Source organism: Arvicanthis niloticus, chromosome 15 (assembly GCF_011762505.2).
Source record: "Arvicanthis niloticus isolate mArvNil1 chromosome 15, mArvNil1.pat.X, whole genome shotgun sequence".
Taxonomy (NCBI): domain Eukaryota; kingdom Metazoa; phylum Chordata; class Mammalia; order Rodentia; family Muridae; genus Arvicanthis; species Arvicanthis niloticus.
The window spans coordinates 32,822,757-32,845,164 of record NC_047672.1 but is presented as its reverse complement, the minus strand read 5'-3'; the positions used below and the strand labels follow the sequence as shown (position 1 = coordinate 32,845,164).

The window sequence follows — 22,408 nt, the reverse complement described above, 5'->3', positions numbered from 1 at the left end:
GTGAACCACATATATCAAAGTTGCAAAGGTAATTTACTAGGCTACAGAGCTGTGGCCACAGTGGACAACAAAACAGAATGTGGATGAGACAGTTCGTGATTTCATCTGCTGGGGATAGTGCTCCATGCCTGTAATCAGGAGGCAGATGTAGGGTGTCAATCCTGAGACCAGCCTGGGCAATACAGTTGTATCTTATCTCCAAAAAGAGAGATTTTATGCAACACTAAGTATTCCTTTTAAAAGAGAACAAAGATGACTGGCTCAGCAGTTAAGAGCAGATGCTACTATTGCTGAGCTACTATTCCCAGCATACATGTGGCAGTTCATAATCACCTGTAACTCCAGCTCCAGGAGACCCAATATTCTTTTCTGGCTTCATAGATACTCACATAGATACAGACACATAAAATAAAGAAATCATAGCAAACAAACAAACAGAGACAAAGTGGGGCTGGAGAGAAGGCTCAGTGGTTAAGAATACTGGTTGCTCTTCCAGCCTGGGTTTACAGAACCTGGGTTCAATTCCTAGCACCTACATAAGAGCTAATAAATAACTGGCAACTCCAGTTCTTTTTGATGCCCTCCTCTGGCAGTGTATGCATAAACACAGTGTACAAATACACATGTAGGTAAGATTCCCATATACAAAATAAAAATAAATATTTAAAAAAAAGAGAAAAAGTGCTTGGGTATTTTTGCCTTTTTTTTTTTTTTTTTTTTTTAACAGCAAGTAGGCACATAGAGAGGAAGCTGGAAGCAAACACATTCAAAGGTTAACAGTGTAGAATTCTCAGTTGAAACACCATAGTATTTTCAAAATCCTACCCCACCCCAACCTCCTCAGAACCAGAACTAGGGTTCAACAATGTTGACAAGCCCTAGGAGCGTTGGGTATCTGAGTGATAACTTCAGTATTTCTAGTTTTCCTTTCCTAGTGTTCCTGAATTTCTATTTTTAATCTTAAAAGTTAAAAACCTTTCAAATAAGTAGAAATAGTATCAAGTTTTTAAAGTAGATTAAACTATGTATGTAAACTAGTGCTCCATCTTTTAAAGGAAAATGGTCAATAAAACCAAAGCTAACTCTTCTGAGATCTAACATCTTTTATTTCTTCCTGTTTAAATAAAATAAGATTCCATTATTAAAAAACAACAACAACAACAACAAAAAATCAAACAAAAAAACCTCCTTTACCTTGTGCTACCCAAGATCTGTTACATTTAAGAACACACTATTGGGGATGGAGAGATGGCTCAGAGGTTACCAGCACTGTCTGCTCTTCCAGATGATCCCAGTTCAATTCCCAGCACCCACATGGTGGCTCATAACCATCTGTAATGGGTTCTGATGCCCTCTCCTGGTATGTCTGTAGACAGTGTACTCACATACATAAAATAAATAAATCTTAAAAAAAAAAAAAAAAAAAATCACACTATTATCCCAATCATAGGAATTCAGAGTCTGGCCTCACTTGTGACCCTCCTACTCCTGCCTCCCAAGCACCAGGATGAATCAAGGGCCTCACATACTCTACAGGCAAGTGCTATACAACTGATCTAGCCCAAAGCCTCCAATGACGAGGAAACAGGACCGAACCACAGCTTTTTAAACTCAGAAGGATGGTTCTATATGAATTACAGTAGCTCTGCCACTACTGATAATCCACGTGTGTTCTTGGCAATTAGCATCCTGCTTTGCTAGAATTTGCAGTGAGCCCCACTGAAGCCAACCCTCCCTGTGCTGACTACAGGAGAGGCTTTTCTGGAGAGTTCTTTACAATAACGTTAGATTAGAAGGCAACTAACGTCATGGAGAAAGAAAAGATAGGAAGGCTAGAGTAGAGGCTGTAATTTTCAGTTGTGGCAGAAAAGGTACCTTTTCTGTGGGAGTAGGAACAGCACTTGGTACCCAAGAGAAGACCTATGTTATACAAACAGTGGAGTGTGAACCTCACTGGAAGTCTGCATCATTCATCTTTTAAAGATCAGCAAAGACGTAGCTGAAATGAAGGGATAAGGGACCAGATACAGGGTAGAGAGGATGTTAGCTTTCAAGTCCCGGAAACTAGTGTCTGAACATCACTTCTTGTTTTTAAACAAATGGCTGACCAAAAACAAAACAAAAAAAGGCTTGTAAAAGGACAGCTCAGTCAGCTCCCAGCACTTTCATTATTTGAGAGATGATACAACATGTACCTCAAGCAAATTGAATAAACAGAAATTCTACATGGGAATTAAGATTCAGCATTCTGATGCCATGGGGTGCCTTAAAACAATAAGAATGATGTTGTGAAGAGCTCAGACTGTAACTGCCAGGCAATGACTACAGCATCCCCTTCTTTGGCCTTGGCCTGACAGTACATTTGAAAGCCATGGTTTCTAGACTGTTTTCAATTGAATTCCAAATTTGTCCTGGTTGAATACAGGAGTATATAATAGGACCAAAACCCAAAAGATTTAGAACCCAGAATGCAGTCCCCAGTATGCTAAGAGTTACAAGCACCAGAATTCTGAGACAGAGGCCAGAAGCACATGCACAGAACAAAGTACTAACTCTGGGTGATGTTCTGGCCCCCACTCTGTTACCAACTTCAGGCTTTGGGCCAGTCACTTTCTTCAAAGCATGGGTCTGTTTATTTCATCTGTGAAGATAATAAACAGCTGAACTGTATCATCTCTAAACTCCCATTCTTACTCTATTTCCAGAGGTCCTTTGGATGCCAAAAATCTAGATTTTTTAAGTGTCTAGATCTACACGAACAGAAGATTTAAAAGGAAACACCCAGTGGTGATGTCCTAAAAGGAGACTGACTTTGTAAGAAGGCGGTGCTGCTCTGCAGACTATCTGAGAACATAATACGTAAGTACAACACCCACTGACTATTCCTAAGTGGGCTGACACCTTTGCCTTCAAGGCCCAGGTACTATTAGACCAACACTGCACAAGAAACCTTCCCAGGACACAGAAGTTCTTCCTAGTGCAGGTTTTTCATGTAAAAGAAAATACATGTATTTTATCCAATTCCATGCATGTGTGTATATTTTAGTCACCTCTCTCCTATTCCCTACTTTCAATTCCATCTGGATCCCTTCCCCCACAGACTATATTGGAAGGCTATAAGCAGGCTTTTAAAATGAGAGAACATGTATATGGATGTGTGTGCTTCAGACATGGTCTATGTAGCACTCACTGAGCTGAAACTGCCTTGCAATGATTCTCCTGCTTCCTATGTACATAGATTAGAGGCATGTGCCATGATGCACACCTCAAAATGTTAAACCAGAAACAAAAGCACAAAGCCAATCAATAAAAAGAAAAATTATTTCCTTCCATTTGCTCTTGCATAGTCTGTGCGCAGAGTTTCTGGTACAGTCCTGTACATTCTGGACAAGGATGCCAAGAATGAAACTTCTAGATGCACAAGGGAGATGACTGGGAAAGAACAAACTAGAAATTCAGAGAAGGAGTGTTCTCAGGACTGAGTGTGTTTGCCCTGGCACCATCTTCTTCCTTTTGGCATCGCTATGACCACACTAACGAATGTGTCTGCAGCAGGACAATCTCCCCGATGCCTGTTCCATTCCACCAGAAACTATTAAGATATTTTAAGAGGACATATTTTGAAAACAGCCTTTATAGGAATGTGGTAAGTAAAAACAGCAAGTCCCAGAGACAGACAATGGGTGGGGAAACATGGGGAGACTGAATTCAGGACCCCATGGACACAAGGAAACGATCCTAATCCCTCAACATATATGTTTTTTAATCTATATGGCTTAACATTTTACTTGCTAGCAGACATACTAATGATCAAATTTGTGGGTGAAGAAATATTCTGGGGTCCAGTCCCAATCTGGGAATTTGACAGGTTTATCTCGATATAATGAGAGGTTGGGGCAAATGACTAAGGAAATAAGGCAACAGGGGAAACGCCAAAGGTAAAAATATAGCTCTGTCCAAGGGACAGAAAGAGCCAGAAATGAAGTGGCTGAGGTTTGCTGTAGCTGATGCAATTTAACTGTAGTGTATGAATTCCTACGAGAAATTTAAGTAAAAACATTGTCATTTTGGTATTTGTTAGGACACATATGCCCACACAAACCTTCTCAGAAAGTAGATGATTCAAAGCCAAGCATTTTTTAAAAATAGTTTTAAAAATATATTCAGGGGCTGAGACTACAACTTAGTGGTAGAGCTTATGCTTATTTAAGTATGAAGTCGTAGGTTCAATTCCCGGGACCAAAAGAAAAAACCTACACACAAACCCACAAGGCTGAATTCTATCTTTTCTTGCAGTCGTATCTCAGAAACACACACACACACACACACACACACACACACACACACACACACACACACACGGTTTTCAATACAGCGTCTCCTCTATGCTATGTAGCCCTAGCTATCCTGGAACTCACTTCATAGACCAGGTTGGCCTAGAACTTAAGAGATCCAGCTGCATCTGGCTCCCAAGGCCGAATTCTATCTTTTCTTGCAGTCGTATCTCAGAAACACACACACACACACACACACACACACACACACACACACACACACACACACACACACACGGTTTTCAATACAGCGTCTCCTCTATGCTATGTAGCCCTAGCTATCCTGGAACTCACTTCATAGACCAGGTTGGCCTAGAACTTAAGAGACCCAGCTGCATCTGGCTCCCAAATGCATGATTAAAGATTAAAGGCATGCGCCACCACTGCTTGATTTTCAGGATAGAGTCATAGCTTCTGTCTCAGTTCTGACACTCAGGTGACCAGAGTCAGAGTTATCCAGCTTAAGAAGGGTGACAGCCACATTTCAGCTGTGTGCACTGACACACCATCTCAGACCTTTATCTTACCTCAGATAGGCCTGCACCACAACAGAAGACTCTTCTGGGACGTTCCCTACTCAGGAGACGGACCTGGCCTGTATCTTTTCAGGTGAGGAACCAAGCAAGAAGGAGCTTACTCTCAAAACCCTGTGCCATGGAAAATCCTGAGCTGATCCTATATGTTCAGGAGATATAAATTCATCAAGGGTGTCCTCTTTTCTGTTTCTCCGATAATATGGAATCTGAGGAATGGGCTGGCTAGGTAAGAAACATTCATTTATAACTAAGAAATGATGATGGTTCTTCTATCAAATTAGTAGGTAACCAAAATCTTTAGCCCATTCCCTACTATTTCATTTTAACCTGGTCCCCATTGCCACAATTTATCTCCCAGTGTCCTGGTCATCCATCTTGCCACAACGAGAGATCTGGAAGGACTTTCAGAACAGCAGGAAGACAGTATAGAATTTCAGATTTCTAACTTTTTCCCACCTTTTTTGAGACAGGTCTCACCCTGTGTAGCTCTGGATAGCCTAGAACTTGCTACATAGACCAGGATAACACCTCAAACCCAGAAGAGATATGCTTGCCGATGGCCCTAAATGCTGGGATTCTGAAGGTATGCACTACCACATCTGGCTCTAGCAATTTTAACAAAGTCACAGTTAAAAGTTGATACTTAAAAAGTTAGATTGCCCAATGCAGTGAGTCTCAACATGTCAATTTCTTTGTCTTTCTACTGCTAATCCTAAGATTAGATTAAATAATTTCATCAACACACCAGAGGAATGTCAGAAACAGGAAATGAGGTAATACAAGTAACTAGCATACTATAAGTACTCAGTAATGTTAGCTTGGGCCACTGGGAATGGTGGTATGTACTTGGATCCAGAAGCCAGGAGATAGTACAGAGGCTGAATATACTCTTCAACATTAGACTGCATCAGGCACCAGGCACTGCGTTTAAGCTCCACAACACAACAAGAAAAGGAATGTAATTTTAGTACAAGGAACTTAAGCAAATTACACCCTTCTTTCTTTCTTTTTTGAGCTAAGGTCTCAGTAGGAAGACCATGCTAGCCTAGCCTCAAACATACAACCCTCTTGCCCTGCCTCTGAAGGTCTGCTCTATCATACCCACCTAAGTAGCTTCATGCTATTGTTCACAACCTAGAAATGAAACTCTCCAGCACATGAAAATATTACTCTCATCTTGTTTATGTGTATGTGTATGCTCATGGATGCCCAAGTAGGACAGAAGGGGGCTTTGGGATGCCCTGAAGCTGGAGATACAAGCAGTTGTAAGCTGTTCAACACGGGTGTGAAGTACTGAACTCTAGTCTTTGGCAAGAACAACAGGCTCTTAACCGCTGAACCATCTCTCCATGCCCCACAACTTCTTTTAGGAGCTGTCAAGGATGAGAGGGTATTTTGACGTTGATATTATCTTTCATATATTCTCCTCATAGTGAAAATAGCATAGTTATTGTATATACGGCATTCTAATATAATTTGGTCTAATAGAATATGGCCACAAAACAATCAGAAAACCCCCACCAGGATGGAAGCAAACACTGCAGATTTGGCAACCAGTGTGGCGATACATCTTAGCCTTATGAGGCAACCGAATGAAACCATCTATAAAGTGCAATTTTATAGATGGTTTATAAAGTGCAGGGTTTTCAACAACACCCAAAATATAAACAAATCTCAAGTGGTGTGACCACGCTTTTCAAAGGGAACTAAAAGACAACTGTTTGTGGGGTATTTTTTGTTTGTTTTTTGAGACAGAGTTTCCCCTGTGTAGCTTTGGCTGTCATGAAACTTGAGTTGTAGATCAGGCTGGCCTGGAACTCATAAAGACCCTCCTGCCTCTGCCTCCCAAGTGCTGGGATTAAAGATGTGTGGCACCAAGCACAGCTTGGCATAATTTTTTTTTTCCTCTTCTTCTTTAAATTCATTTCAAAGAAAAAGGAAACTGGTTGGGGAGCTGGCTCAGTGTTAAAAGCCACAAGACCCAAATTTGATTCCTTACACTCACACTGGGCAACTCATACTTGCATTTACTCCAGTTCCAAGGCATCTAATGCCCTCTTTTCTGGCCTCTGCAAGCACCTCCACAGGTGGCATTCATTCATACAGACACATAAATAAAAATAAATCTAAAATCAACCATGTCATAGGTTTAAAAAAAGGAATACAAATGTGTTGGTTTGAATAAGAATGGCCCCAGAGACTCATTGTGTTTGAATGCTTGCCCATAGGAAGCAGCTCTATTTGGATGTGTGGCCTTGTTGGAGGAGGTGTGCCACTGTGGAGGCGGGCTTTGAGGTCTTAAATTATGTTCAAGCTACGCCCAGTATGGCATAAAGCTGGCTGTGAATCAAAATACAAAATTCTCAGCTCCTTCTCTGGCACTGTGTCTGCCTGCACCCCGTCATGCTTCCATGATGATAATGAACTAAACCTCTGAAAATCTTAAGTCAGCCCAATTGCTAGGATCATGATATGGTGTCTCTTCTAAGACATCAAGATTATGTTTGCATTCTAACATCAAATCTTAACAAGAAAGAAATGACCAAATACCAAAAAGATGTCAGAATAACCAGCACAAATGTGAAGATCACCTATTTTAAAGTAGAACCAGTAGAGGCAGCAAGGTGGATTTTTTGTATAGACAACAAGATTATGCAATAATGAACTAACTGTCGAGAAGCCATACATTATTAAATGAAAATCCAGTGCCAAGGGCTGGAGAGATGGCTCAGTGGTTAAGAGCACTGACTGATCTTCCAGAGGTCCTGAGTTCAATTCCCAGCAACCACATGGTGGCTCACAATCATCTGTAATGGGATCTGATGCCCTCTTCTGGTGTGTCTGAGGACAGCGACAGTGTACTCACAATCAATCAATCAATCAATCAGTCTTTAAAAAAAAAAAAAAAAAGAGTAGTGCCAAGAGTAGACTACTCTTCTAGCAGTCACAGAGGCTTTTCTCCAGGGCTTTCTAAACGATACAGGCAATTACCACTATTCTTGTTTGCCTGCAAGGACTAGATAGTAAAACTCTATAACCATACCTTGTTTGTAGCTAGAACTGGCTAGAAGCTCCCTACCTGCTGCGGTCGAAAGGTACTATTATACTGCTATGCAGGTCACTAACGGAGAATTGCCACCAACAGTTGTTCCTCAGGTGTGGGCTCTGCCACAATGATGACTCGCCAGGCAGGATGAGCCTACTGCAGCAGTAGTGTCAAGTTTGTTACAGGAGTAACCAACTATTTCCTGACTGAATTCCAGGTCTGCTCCACAGGAGAAACTCATGGCAGGTACTAGAAACCCATCCAAAAGTCTTTGGCTGAGAAAATCATAGGCAATAGTCAAGAAGCTCCTGCAGTTGTTTTGTTAAGTGGTCAGGATATGCCTGTCAAACTGCCTTCTAAATAACTATGTTTGTGCCCATAGATCAGTGCTGCTGTTAGACTTATCCCACAAAGGTTCTCTATGCAATGGTCAAAGTAACTCATAACACAGGATATTTATACCACTTCTCCAAAGCTCAGGAAACAAAGCATAAGAGGAAGAAAGGCTGTAAGAAGCAGAGCAAACTGGTGAGTGTGATGGGGCAACACATGGCATGGCTATTACACTCAAATCAGGACATAAGATCACTCCAAGGCTGGCCCATTAACACTGTCTTGTCCTAGAGAGGGACCCATGGAGCACTACAAAGTTAATGGTCAGTATGGGACAGAGACACAGTCTCCGGTGGTAGAGATACTAGTAAGCTAATTAAATTCACTGGCTCTCCCCTCTTCTCTCTCTGACAGACAGACAGACAGACAGACAGACAGACAGACAGACACACACACACACACACACACACACACACACACATACACACACACACACACACACACCCCAGCTGGGAATGGGAAGGGAGAAAGGGAATCAGCAGGAGTAGGGGTAACAGGTGATACAATAGAAATATATTACATATATGCATGAAAATGCTGCAATACCTACTATGTATAACTAATACATATAAACAAAAAAAAAACTTTTAAAAAAAAAGTACAAAAAGGCACTGTTCGAGGTAGAATTTAAACTGGCATTACAAAGTCAGCTTCAAAAAGGAAATGGCTAAGTCCTGTGTTCAGTAGCACACAAAGGCAAGGTTTATCCTTAGAGGAGAGAACTCTAGTGACCAGCAAGCTGAATTCATTTGAAATGGTCCCTGACAGCAGGTTCATGCCATAGGACCAGTTTAATAAATGGCTTTCTCTGTGGTGATTTGGTACCCAGTCCTTGGTCTGCCCCACTCCTATTCATCATCATCATAAAGACCATGTTCTTCTCGGCCTTCTATGCTCCTCCTCAATTGCTGCCCCTTCATATCGCACTCCACTCTATATGCCCAGGACACGCCAAGAACTGTCATGTCTACAAACAGCTATGCCTCTGCAGTCACAAACCAGACATTTTCTTTCCCACCAGTCTCTTGTCCTTACCAAGGCTCCTCTTCCTACCTGCTAGCTTTTCCTCAACTTCAGACTGAAGAGCCAATACGAACATCACTCTGTAGCCTTCCTCTGCAGATCCATGCCCTTCCTTCCCACAGAAAGTGTCCCTCTGCATCCCCTCCATGGATGGAGTTGTTCCAGCGCCACTGTCACTCACAACCAAAACCTACTCAGGTCCCTCAGGGACACAGTCGATGGCTGACACATCCTTCCATGAATTTCAATTTTCTCTGGACTACTGTAAGTGATACAATGCATACGCTGTGATTAGTTGCACTATTATAATTCAGGGAATGCTGTACACATTTCAAATGGATGAAATGGCTTTTAGACTGGTTTTGGTACATAAGTGAGGTTTAATTAGTGGATATAGAATCCTTGGATTTAGGCGGTCAATTGTACTTGGACATTAGGGCGACACTAAGAAGAAATATGTTCATTCTGATGTTCTTCAAAGCCAACAAATCCTGAGTATTTGCTGGGCATGAGGGTTGTTAGCAAAACAGAGCCTCTGTAGAGTTTGTCTTTTTACTGAGTTTTATTTTATTTTACTTTTTAAAAGATTTATTTTATGTAGGTAAATACACTGTAGCTGTCTTCAGACACACCAAAAGAGAGCATCAGATCCCATTACAAATGGTTGTGAACTACCATGTGGTTGCTAAGAATTGTACTCGATCTCTGGAAGAGCAGTCAGTGCTCATAACCACTGAGCTCTCTCTCCAGCCCGAGTTTCATTTTTTAAAATACAGCAACTTGTCACATGTGCTCAACTGTGTGTGGACCCTCTGCCACTTAAAATCTTCCTCCTCTTCTCTGCAGCAGCTCCCTACTCTCTGGTGGCTTTTCTTTCTGCTTTATCCCATCCTGCAAATCTTCCATTCTCTTCTCCTGAATCCATTCAGCAGTCCGTTTTCATGGAGAGGGCTATTCAATCAGCAGACTTTCTCATTTTCTTTTTGTTTTTAAGAGACACAGTTTCTCTGTGTAGCCCTGGCTGTCCTGGAACTTGCTTTATAGACCAGGCTGGCCTCTAACTAAGTGATCTACCTGTCTCTACCTGCCAAGTACTGAAATTAAAAGCATGTGCCACCACTGCCTGGCCTTCTATATTGTTTCAGCAAATAATTTTGAAGGCATGTTGAAGGCATGGCTCCTACTTGACCCCACTAACCAAGTTTTTCTTTCCTAAACAAATCCCTAAAGAGAACAAGTTAAAAATCTTTCAGAATATCCCATTTAAATTGTTATTTAAATTGTTAAACAAGACACCCAATAGGCTGGGCCTGATGGTGCTCGTCTTTAATCCCAGCACTAGGGAGAGAGAAGTAGGCAGATCTCTTAGTTCAAGGCCAGTCTGGTCTACAGATCAAGTTTCAGGACAGCTAGTGATACATGATTAGATCTGTCTGACAGCTAGGGGTGTGGTAAATCTTTAATCTTAATACCTCTAATCCTATACCGATAATCATTTGTGAAGTAGAGGAAAGTGGTTCTCTTTGAGTTCAAGGCCCTGGCTCAAAACCAAACCAAAAATAAAAGAAATTAAAAATAAAAGAAAATAAAGCCCAAATCTTCTCTTTTGATACTTTGTTTTAGTTTGGTGAGACAGAGTTTCATATAACCACAGCTGGCCTTGAACTCACTAGGCCAGAGTATGATCTTGGAACTGATCTTCCTGCCTCCACCTCCTGAGCTAGGACTTCATGTATATGACCCCAAGTTAGGTGTTGGTTGATATCTCAACTTCCGAATCCTTGTCCACACAGGATCTTTCTGATGGCAGCTGGAATAACTGCTTCTACCCATAGCTTTCTTCTCAACAGAACTGTCATCCTGAACACACAGAATCCAACCTTTAAATGATCTTTCCATTACATTTAAGATGAACTACAAGCCTTGCCTGCACAATCCTCTCTGACCACCCCTGCCTATGTGTGCCCCTGATTGAATCTTTTCCCTGACAAGAGTTGTCTTTTCTTTAAATAATAGTTTAGATGTACTTGGTTAAAGAGAGGCTTAGAATTAATTTTTAAATATCTGATCAAAGTAACTATCTCATTACATCAATTCTTTGCATAAAGCGAATTAAACACTTGAAATGCATTGCCCTTACTCTCTGGCACAAGCATAAAAATATGGCGGATTATCAGAGTAGCGTCTAATTAAAAATGAATCAGATTGGGATTTTGACTAGTCTGACGACCTAAACTGTCCTACTTAGTTGACAGCCTAATCCAATTTAAAGATCTGTGCTATGGCTCAGTACAGTTCACTATATAGTCAAGGAGTACCTTAAACTCCCGATCCCTCTGCTTCTGCTGCCAAGTGCTGGCACTACGAGTGTGTGCCACCATGTCTGGTTTGCCCTTTTTTTTTTTTTTTTAATTTTTTTTTTTTTTTTTTTTTAATTTTTTAATCTTTTGGGGTTTAGCCTCCGTGGATGTGTTTGTGAGGGTGTCAAATTCATTGGAACCTGAGTTACAGACCGTTGTGAGCTGCTATGTGGGTGCTGGAATTGAATCCAGCCAGTGCTCTTAACTGCGAAGCCATCTCTACACATACACACACACTTTTTAAAATTTTAAGTAAAAAAAATTTTCTAAAGGATCTAAAATCTTTACCACGCAGTATACATACTACTAACCTAGCTACAAACAAAAAAATTTCAAGCACATACTGTAGCTCAACCACATTATTACTTCACTATTTTAAATTTTTACTCTTTTTTGCTACACATAAAACACTTGTTATTTGAATATAGGGACTTAATATGTACCTCTGGCTGGCCTGAAACTAGGTATGCAGAACAGGCTGAAACTGGATTAACGGAGATCCACCTGCCTATTGTTTCTGAAATGCTGCACTACTCAGGACACATACAGCATTCTATATATTCTATATATATATTCATATTCATATATATTCATATTCATATATATTCATAATTAGACTATGCTATATAGTTAATACATAAATTATGGTTTGGTGTAAATGCACAGTATTGCCCTGTTACACACGTGCTCAGTGGTGGTGCAGCTCCTAACAGCGAAGCACATGCTATAGCTAACAAATGGAGTCTGGAGAAGTGGGCATGAGAACTTATGGAGCAACCTCTAGATTAAAACAGCATTAGGAATCCAAATAGTTCTTAAACTTTTCATTTATATCCTCACATCTCCAAAAGCCTTGTAAAGAACACTTTTTTAAAAAATAAAAACTCTTCTTTACACTCTGCTACATAGAGGCATTGTCTCACATATTGTCTAAAGAATAGTTGGTACTTTATGTCTATCTATTCTTACTAACCTTCCTAATGTCAAGGCTGAACATGTTTGTGTATTTCATGAACAGTTAACAAACACAATTCACTTAATTCTAACAGGGTCCTCTGTAGTTCAGGCTGGCCAGCTTGAACTCCTGATCCTCCTGCCTCTACCTGCTCAAGTGCTGATACTACAGGTATGCACAACTAAGCCTGTTAAAAAAAATACACATATATGATTGAGGTAACATCTTGCCATGTTGCAAGGCTGATTTACAACTCCTGGCTCCAAGCAATCCTCCTGCCTCAACTACCTGATTACTGGTACTACAGAGGCATAAACCACCCACCAGGTGCAAATTCCTTTCTATTTTTTTTAAAGAGATGGGGTCAACAGATAGTCCAATGGCCCCAAACTTGTAGGTTCAAGCAATCTTCCTATTGCGTAGATACAACTAAACAGATAAGTATCATAGTCCTGTCTAGTGCCCTATTTGCCAGAAGGCAACAACAGATAGGATGGATATCACTTCATGGAAAATTAAAATCAAGTCCAGAATTCTTCCTGATAACCAGTGATAACTTTGTTACTCAAGGATGCCTAACTATATATAACTATATATGGTTACTAACAACCAGCAGCACTGCTAACACGCATGGCAAGAAACATCTATAAAAAATACACCAGAACTGTTGTGCACAGTGCAGATGTCTTTAATCCCAGAACTGGAAGGCAAAGACAGGTTCATCTCTCGAGCTCACTGGCCAAGCAATCTAGCCCAACTATGAGACTCTGTCTCAAAGATCAAGTAGATAGTTTCTAAAGAATCAACATCTGGCCTACATTACAGAAACATGTATACACACGACACATACCCAAACATTAATTCACACACACACCAATTCTATACTAATAAGTATTTTTAACATCCAAGCTGGGGGTGACACCATACACCCAAGAAGCTGAGGCTGAAGGACTACTTGGGTCTACACACCACACACACACACACACACACACACACACACACACACACACACACACACACACACACAGAGAGATGCAATCTAAACTTGCATTTATGTATCATTTTAAAGTGCTGGGGGCTGGTCTCAGGGCCACCTACATTCCAGGAAAGCACTTTGCAACCAAGCTACACCTCCCTATTTCACACCTTAATATCTAGAAGCTCAAATTAAATTCATCATCATGTCAGACACTATGGGAAAAAGATTTTAAAAGAACACTGAGTCAACATTATCTCATTTTCTCTCCCTTCTGTTTAATTCTATGTCTATACAACTCAAAAAGTAAATAAACTTCACCCTTTTTCAATGAGCTAGTGCCTCTCAAAATGCTAATAGTATTGCATTGTTGATGACCTGAAAATGGATCATGTCACAAACTGATTAAAACTCTGACGAAATCCTCCTCTAAAGAAAGGACAGCTAATACACGTATTCCAACTACATCAACTCCCTTAAGGGAAAATGATACTTATATGTAGAGCATCAAACTCTGAAAAGTGTACAGAAAGGCAAAATAAAACTTAGGAATGTTAAATTACCTTGGGAACTTGTGTCACTAGCTAAGGGACTAGTTAGAGCAGTATTCTCTGTTCAGGTGTTTAGGGGAGAAGACGCATGTGGCAGCTCAGTGGTGGAGGTGCCCCCCAGATGAGTCAGGCTCCAAGTCTGATCCCAGCAATGGAGTGGAAAACGGTCTTTGAGGATACATTTCAGAAAGCTTCAGTGACATGTACCCTTTGCCTGGGGCAGTGGCTCAAAGCTTGAGGAAGAGCTCTATTTCTACAGCACAGGCTGCATTCCCATAATTGCCTCTTGGCTTCCACAAGCCCTACTGTCTGCTGTTCAATAGCAACGTAAGGTAACAAACTACACTTGGGATGCCAACTTTCTGACTTTAACTAGGTCTATGTGATACATATGTGAACATTTATATTTGAAGCATTTCAAAGAAACACTGAAGTTGAGAGACTTAAGAATAAACAAGGCATGAAAAAGCACGGCAGAAGTCTTGTGAAGAGAGGGCTCTTCTTTCTGCTTTTCTACCACAGAACGAAGCTGTGGAAAGGCTCTGACCCCTAGCCACATCTGTCTAATGTCCAGTGTACATATAAACCACATCAGACTTAACCCCTCACAGCTATGATGCCACCATCCTGTGTCCTACTGCTTGCAAGATCTTACAGCACTGAAGTGATTTCTCATCCATTTATCCATAAATTTCTCCTGGGTGGGTGCAGGTTTAGAAAATCTACCTCAGGACCTGAAGGAAAGAACAGTTTTAAGAATTCCTCACGTTAAGGAAGAATTACAGATGTTCTTTCAGGACATAAAACTCTACAGGAAGTAAAGTGGTCTGACACTGGTACAGGTTTCGACTTCTGATAGGATTTAGTTCTGGGATCATCCTTAATACCCTACATCAGTCTAACCTAACATACTATTTGTACCACACGGAAATGTGGAAGGCTGGAATTAAAGCAAAACTTCAGGATGTTTTACTTCGTTTTCCTAGAGTTGGGGTTAATCTGAAGATGGTAAAGACTGCAACTGTAGACCCATGAAATCCCATCCCCTCTTGCGGTGTGCAGACATATACATACAGACATAACATCCATGTAAATGTTTTTTTAAAAAAGTCAAGAAAGAAAAAGTTCAGTTCAGGAAAATTTCTGGACAATCATCTCATAAAATATACGGTTTTTATTTTCCTCTTAGATGTCAGAGCTGGCATCACATACCTATAGACGGAGACTTGAAAGGGTATTTATCAGGAAGGTCCACTCTAACTTTCCATACCCCGCCTTCATATGGTGCTGTAACAGAAATAAAACATGTTATCCATTAGAACTGTACCTCCAAATCAGTAACTAAACCCAAGGGTAAATGAACATTAAGTCCCTCTCTCTCCTGAAAAAGGCCTCAAACCAATTCCAAAAGAGCCAGGAACCAGCTGAACAAGGGGACTTTTGCTGTGACCATAGCACTTAGAAGATAAGGCAGGAGGATTGCTGTGGATTCTAGGCTAGCCTGGGTTACAAAGGGAAAAAAACCCAAGACCAACTACAACCAGCAGAGTATGTATTTCATCTCAGATTAATGTGTTTCTCTTTACACTGTATCTAACAGGAATACATCTGTTCTATTACAGTTATCTTGTTCTGATTAGAATCTCTCCTTACTTATTTAGGAGACTGAGGCATGAATACCCAAAATTCAAGGGCCCTTGAACTAAGGGTAATTGCAAGCCAGCTTGAACAACTAGTAAGACCCTGAACCTCACTAAGGGGACTGAAAAGACGAGTCAGTAGTTAAGAATACTTGTTGCTCTTGCAGAGGAGCCAGGTTAAACTTTCAGTACCTACATTGTAGTTCACAACAACTGCAACCCCAATCCCAGAGGATCTGACCCCTCTTCTTACCTCTAAAGGACACCTGGCACACACACGGTATACATACACACACATAAGCAAAATATTCATACATGTAAAAAAATTTTTTAAACCTTAAAAAGAGAAGGGCTGGGGGGTGGGGTGGGTGAAGGGACGAGGGAATGTAAGTCAGTGGTAGAGCAGTGCACAAAGTCTGAGGCCAACCACCAGTGCCAGAAAAAAACACCATGTATTTTCCTTTAAAATACCCAGAGTTTAGCTGATTTTCACTTTCTTACTTGATCCTACTGAACATTACTCATTTGTTTGTAAAGAGATAGTCATGCTCCTTTTTCTCTTACCTTAACCAATCCCCCAAACAAAAACAGAACAAAGAAATACACTTCCCAAGGAACACCTATGTGACCAACCATAACAGAACCCAGAACTTGTGAAAAGGTAAGTGCATGCATAACAAAGATCTCTTCACTCGCTGGTTCCAATATTTAGTTAAAACTTACTTTCCAGAGCCATGTACCTGGTGATAGTTCAACAGTCTAGTAAAGATTATAAAAAAAAGAACACATACCCACACATTGTACTTACTTCCTTGCGGTCCATAAAACTTGACAACAAATTCATTGAGTCCTCCTAGAATTGTAACCTCATGTTTGCTTTCGATGCTGCGGTAGAAGGTAAAGGAAATCACACGGGCTTATCGCACATGAATAACTACAGGTGATACCCAGACATGCCAGTTTGCCAGTGCTGCCCAACCTGATAGAATTCTGGGGAAACATAAAATACACAGAACAACTCTAGTAGTGTAAGAGACAACTTATACCCCTTATGAAAAGAATGTGGAATACACTTTGGATTCAGAGAGACTAGCAATATAAATTCTCTGGGTATTTGTTCTCCCTCTGCAAACTGGGAAGTGTCACTTCATAGGACTGTGTCAGGTTTAACGAGAGAAAATGAAGCAAAGCTACAGTGTTTGTTGTCACTCAGTCTTTTGCTCTTTAGCTGTGTCTACAGGTTTAGGTGTGGATCAGGACGCTAATCACGGACGGGCAAAACTTCTGGTTCTCCTCAAACACCTGCCTAGCTTTGAGATATACTGAAAACTCTTTCATAGTATTAAGATTTGGGGCTGGCCGGGTGGTGGTGGAGCACACCTTTAATCCCAGCACTTGGGAGGCAGAGGCAGGCGGACTTCTGAGTTTGAGGCCAGCATGGTCTACAGAATGAGTTCCAGGACAGCCAGGGCTATACAGAGAAACCCTGTCTCGAAAAACAAAAAAACAAACAGAAAGAAAGAAAGAAAGAAAGAAAGAAAGAAAGAAAGAAAGAAAGAAAGAAAGAAAGACAGACAGAGAGATAGATAGATAGATTGATTGATTGATTTGGGGCTGAGGAGACAGCCCATTCTATAATGTGCTTGCTGAACAAAGCATGAGAATCTGAGTTTGATCCCCAGAACCTACATCAAAAGCTAGGCATGTGATGCTATGAAGCTGTAATCCCATTAAACACCTATGTGAAACATGGAAGCAAGGACAGGCAGATCTCAAGTGCTCTATGGCCAGCCAGTGTAACAAGTAAGCTTTATATCCGAGTGAGAAACCCTGCCTCAAGGTAGGTCAGGCATGATGGAAATGCCTTCAATGCTTCCAGCATGCAAGAGGCAGAGGCATGTAGACCCCTGAGTGTTTTAAAACTATTGTGTTCTACAGTAAGGGCTATATAGTGAGACTTTGTTAGAAACAAAGCCACTCCCCAAAACAAAGTATAGCTAAGGTAACACCTAAGGCTGCTCTCTCTGGCCTCTACACCCACAAACACATTTAAATGCATATGTGTACATACACAGAATTCTGGCCTTCACATTCACACATATAAATACACATGTACATGTACATGTATGCACGTGTGGTCCCACTCCCTCCCTCTCCCCCCTTCTCTATACTGTAAAAGCCAAGGCCAAATGTGAAGCTGGTAAAGGAAATATGAAGCATATGGCAAGGGTTAGGAGGGGTCTTGGGAGGCTGAGGACCGGAGTTCTAGGGCAGTCTGGGCTACACCATGAGTTCAGAGTCAGTGCAGAATTACATAACTAGGCAACGCAGGAAAGGACCAAAAGTTATTGAATGAGTACGGTATAGATAGTCCAGTGATAGAACATGTGTTCCGCATGCGTAAAGAACCTGTATTCTATTTCCAACATTCTTCCTCAAAGTTAATTTGAAAAAAAGTAAGACGTTATTAGAGGAGTGAGGAGGAAGATACCATAGCAACAACAACAACAACAAAAACCTCAGCAGAGTCCATTTTGTAAAGAATCTACAGGCCAACCTGATTAAAAGTGTAAAAAATACAAGTCTGTAGTAAGAAACTGCTAAGTGTATGCTGTGGTGGAACTTTACAGACACTAAACCAGAGAGAAAAAGGAATTCAAATTTAGTTCAAAGACAAACACTACTCTGAAATAAGCCCTCTGTCCCCTGGATGGTGAAGTCACTTGACTGCTCACAGTATAGACATACAGCAGAGGACAAAAGCTTTTCTGCTCCTAAGTCAAGGGACAAGGGGGAACAAAAGGCTGGCTAAAATGACAACAGCCACCATCTGCTGAAATGGGATGGTCAGGCTAGCAAATACAGGAACTCAGAAGACTCCTTTATCATCTGGAGAGGTGGGTGTTAGAAAAGATTTTTTTGACTTAATTAAAAAGAAATCTACAAATTCTTTGAATACTGCTGATAAAAAAGAAATCTGTCAAACCCATAAATCACATTTTATTCATTTCTAAGTTAGTCACAAAATCTTACCTACTCAGCTCTTCACCTTAGGGACTCTGTTTCAGCAGAACAATGATTAGCATCAAAGAACTCAAGTCCGTTTTACTCTTAAAGTACCAGCCACCCACCACCTTATTTCCCTGAATGGCATTATAGTTGCACAATGTAATATTTAAAGGTGGATGCCAAATGTCAAGAGACAACTGACATTCTTGGCAAAATGTGTCTATCAGGATTTTAAGTGATTTTTATATAGTTCAGAACTTTTCCAGAAAGGGAGAAAAGGACTAAGCCTATTCCACAGGAATAGCAGTACCAGGCCAAGGACACAGGACTCCAAGACACCACTGGGTCCTCAGCTGCTGGTAATGCTTTACCAAGGACGTGGTCTTGAGAGCTGTGTCCCAGGGATGCACCAGGGTGAAGAATGTGCTTTTGTTTAGAAGCAGAAGATATATGGCTTCTTTCCACATTGAGATCAGGTTGTTTCCAACTCTCCTTTAAAGGGACCAAAAAGGAAAGCCGAAAAAACTGAGCAGTTCTCAACTACCTGTCTATCAATATGAAAATTATCACATGTAGCAATGCTTGTAAAAAAATCTTTTTATGGAGATATTTAGTATTTAAGATGTACTACAGTATCTACAATTTGCTTCCTAATGTTATTCTGTGGGTAGGGGCTCAAGATATTTGCAAGAAACAACACTGGTTCTGAATTGCAGGATCTGAGTGGTTACCGGCTATTTGTTGCAAGTCACCTTCTATGGGTTCTGTGAAACAAAACTGGGTCCACTTATTTTATATGTATAGGTATTTTGCCCATGTGTTTGCCCTATCTGTGTGTAGTATCCACGGAGGCCAGAAGAGGGCATTAAATCTCCTGGAACTGGAGTTGGTTTTGAGTAGCTGTGTGGGTGCTAGAATTAAACCCAGTCCTCTCCAGAAGAGCAAACAGTTCTCTTTTAACTGTTGAGCCATCATTTTAGACCTTTATTTTCTTACTTTAATTCTGTACTAAGGTAACTGGGATTCATGATACCATTCTATTCTGCTTAGTCTGAAACTGTCTCATAGGCTGTATAAATAATCATAACAGTCATAAAGAGCTATAGCTCCAGGACGTACAATCGTTGATCTCAGCCTTAAGAATTTAGGAACTGAGGCTGTGGGGTGTTACGTGCCTGTGAAGCACCACCTGCAAGGCGTAAGCTCTCAAGGTCAGCCTCATTAACAGCAAGTCTGAGGCTACCCTTCACATGAGAACTTATCTCAGAAATGGGAGGGGAAACACACAAACACACACACACACATACACACACACACACACACACACAAACACACGCAGCTGGGGAGTGATGAAATCCCCAATATAAAGAACTAGGGCAAGTCATGTTTCTTTGAATCTGGAAGGAAACACTACAGGGCAATCAACAAATGAATAGCTATATGTCATCTATTAAGGCCAAGCAGTTTTATATTGTGTCTCCCCCAAAACTAGTCTAAGTTTTCTGAATGTAGTAACAGGAGCTCCTTACGCTGGTCTATGAGGAATCGTGCGGATCTATTAAATCCACAAAAGACCACAGAACTTTCTATCAAAATTTGTTTACTAAAATTCTACCGATCTTCTACATAAACATATGGCAACAAGAATGACTCTTAAGCAGTGTCTACAAGAAAGCCTAAAAATGTAGTGTAGAAACGTTAGACATGTTAAGTAGAAACCACAGTCCAGGCATGGAGACTCCTACCTATAATCCTTGCACTCAGGACAGAAGGCAGGAGAACGGACAAGAGCCTGAATCAAAGTTGGGCTAAGTGTGAGTTTCAGAAGACAAGCCTTAGCTAAAGTGTGAGACCGTGTTTCTTTTTTTTTTTTTTTTTTTTTTTTTTTCCGAGACAGGGTTTCTCTGTGTAGCCCTGGCTGTCCTGGAACTCACTCTGTAGACCAGGCTGGCCTCGAACTCAGAAATCCGCCTGCCTCTGCCTCCCAAGTGCTGGGATTAAAGGCGTACGCCACCACTGCCTGGTGAGACCTTGTTTCAAAGACCAAACAAACACTAAAACATAAGGACTGGAGAGATGGCTCAGTGATTAAGAGCACTGACTGCTCTTCCCAAGGTCCTGAGTTCAATTCCCAGTAACCACATGGTGGCTCACAACCATCTGTTATGGGATCTGATGCCCTCTTCTGGTGTCTGAAGACAGCTAAGTGTACTCATATAAATGAAATAAATAAATCTTTAAAGTAAGAGTCTCCCTTTGTAAACCTGGCTGGCCTCAAACTCATGATTCTCCCATCTCTGTCTTTCTAGTGCATGAATAGAGGCATGCCACCATTAATTAATCTTGACCATCACTTCCTGTTAAACCACATCAACCTTAAGAGAGCAGAGAGACTAGCTTTATGTAGCACCTGACATGCAGATGCAATCCCTAAAGACCTGAAGACAGAGTTAAGCCAAGTGTTTACAAGCATTATTCAGATACTATAATCAAGGCACATAGGAATCATTTATAGAAAGCAGTGTCATTTCTACAAAGAAATGATTTTCTTTGGCATTTTTCATGGTAACATACATACTTCATCTACAAAGTAGAGAGTAAGAAGAAAGATGTATGGTCAAGCAGTCTAAAGCACTGAATTAAAGAATTAATAATTCTTTTAATAATTTTAATAGTAAATATTGCTATCCATCAAACAGATGAACATTATCAAAGTGTTAACAACAAATGGATGCAGAAATTGAAGCGAAAGATCTTAGATGTGCTGTCATCTCTACAGAACACTCAGCACACCTCTGAGTAAGTCACAGAGCTACTTAGCCCTACTCTCTGTTCTTTTGCTTCCTGGACTTAGCTAGCTAATTTATTAGTGTGGGTGTCCAGAGATCAGTAATTGCCTACCTGACTTGTATGACTCCAACAATCCAACAAAAAAGGAATGTCTTCTAAGACAAGCTTTTTAAACATTAAATATGTTTGTAAATCCAGAGGAAAACCACCACACATCTGCATACAGCTAGGTGACCCTTATGGACAGGCTGGAATCACTTCTCTAGAAGATCTGACCACAGACAATACAGCTTCGTTTCCTCTCAGACTGTCCAACCTTTTTGACACTGTAATGTCTGTTGTCATCTGCAAACATTCTGGACCATGTTCACAGCTATCTCAGGATTCATGTGACCCAAATGCAAGTCAGCCATGACTGCTAGTTGTTTTCCAAAACATGAACGGCTGACACCTGCTGTTCTCTTTACTACTCCATGTGCAGAGCAGACGTCAGTTATTTAGTGACATTAACACCAATTCAACGTTGCTTTCATAAAAATCAGAAAACAGCACACACTTAGGCCTGTTTAAAGCAACATGCACAAAAAAGCGATAGTGATCACTCACTGCCAAAATTTGAGGAAAGCAAAGTACAAATAAATATACTAGCTGGTATGTTAAATTTGATCTTCACGTGATCTACTGAATAAAAAACTATGTTCCAAAACAAACTAGTATGCTTTCATTCAGATGAGTCCAGTTTCCACTGCCCACTTGTAAGTCTTTTAAGAGGATATAGTAATTAGTGTCATAAGA

The 22,408-nt window shown here is 40.7% G+C and overlaps 1 protein-coding gene across 2 annotated transcripts in view; it reads right to left on the bottom strand.

Annotated features, from left to right (window-relative positions):
- The window catches only part of Ube2h (ubiquitin conjugating enzyme E2 H), an 89,328-nt gene that overhangs the window by 30,274 nt on the left and 36,646 nt on the right, over window positions 1-22,408 (bottom strand). For both annotated transcript variants that reach the window (XM_034519060.2, XM_076913581.1), the window contains exons 2-3: window positions 16,623-16,699; window positions 15,387-15,461 (exon numbers count right to left, since the gene is read on the bottom strand). In XM_034519060.2, coding sequence (XP_034374951.1) covers window positions 15,387-15,461; window positions 16,623-16,699 — 152 coding nt within the window. The remainder of the gene's footprint in view (window positions 1-15,386; window positions 15,462-16,622; window positions 16,700-22,408) is intronic.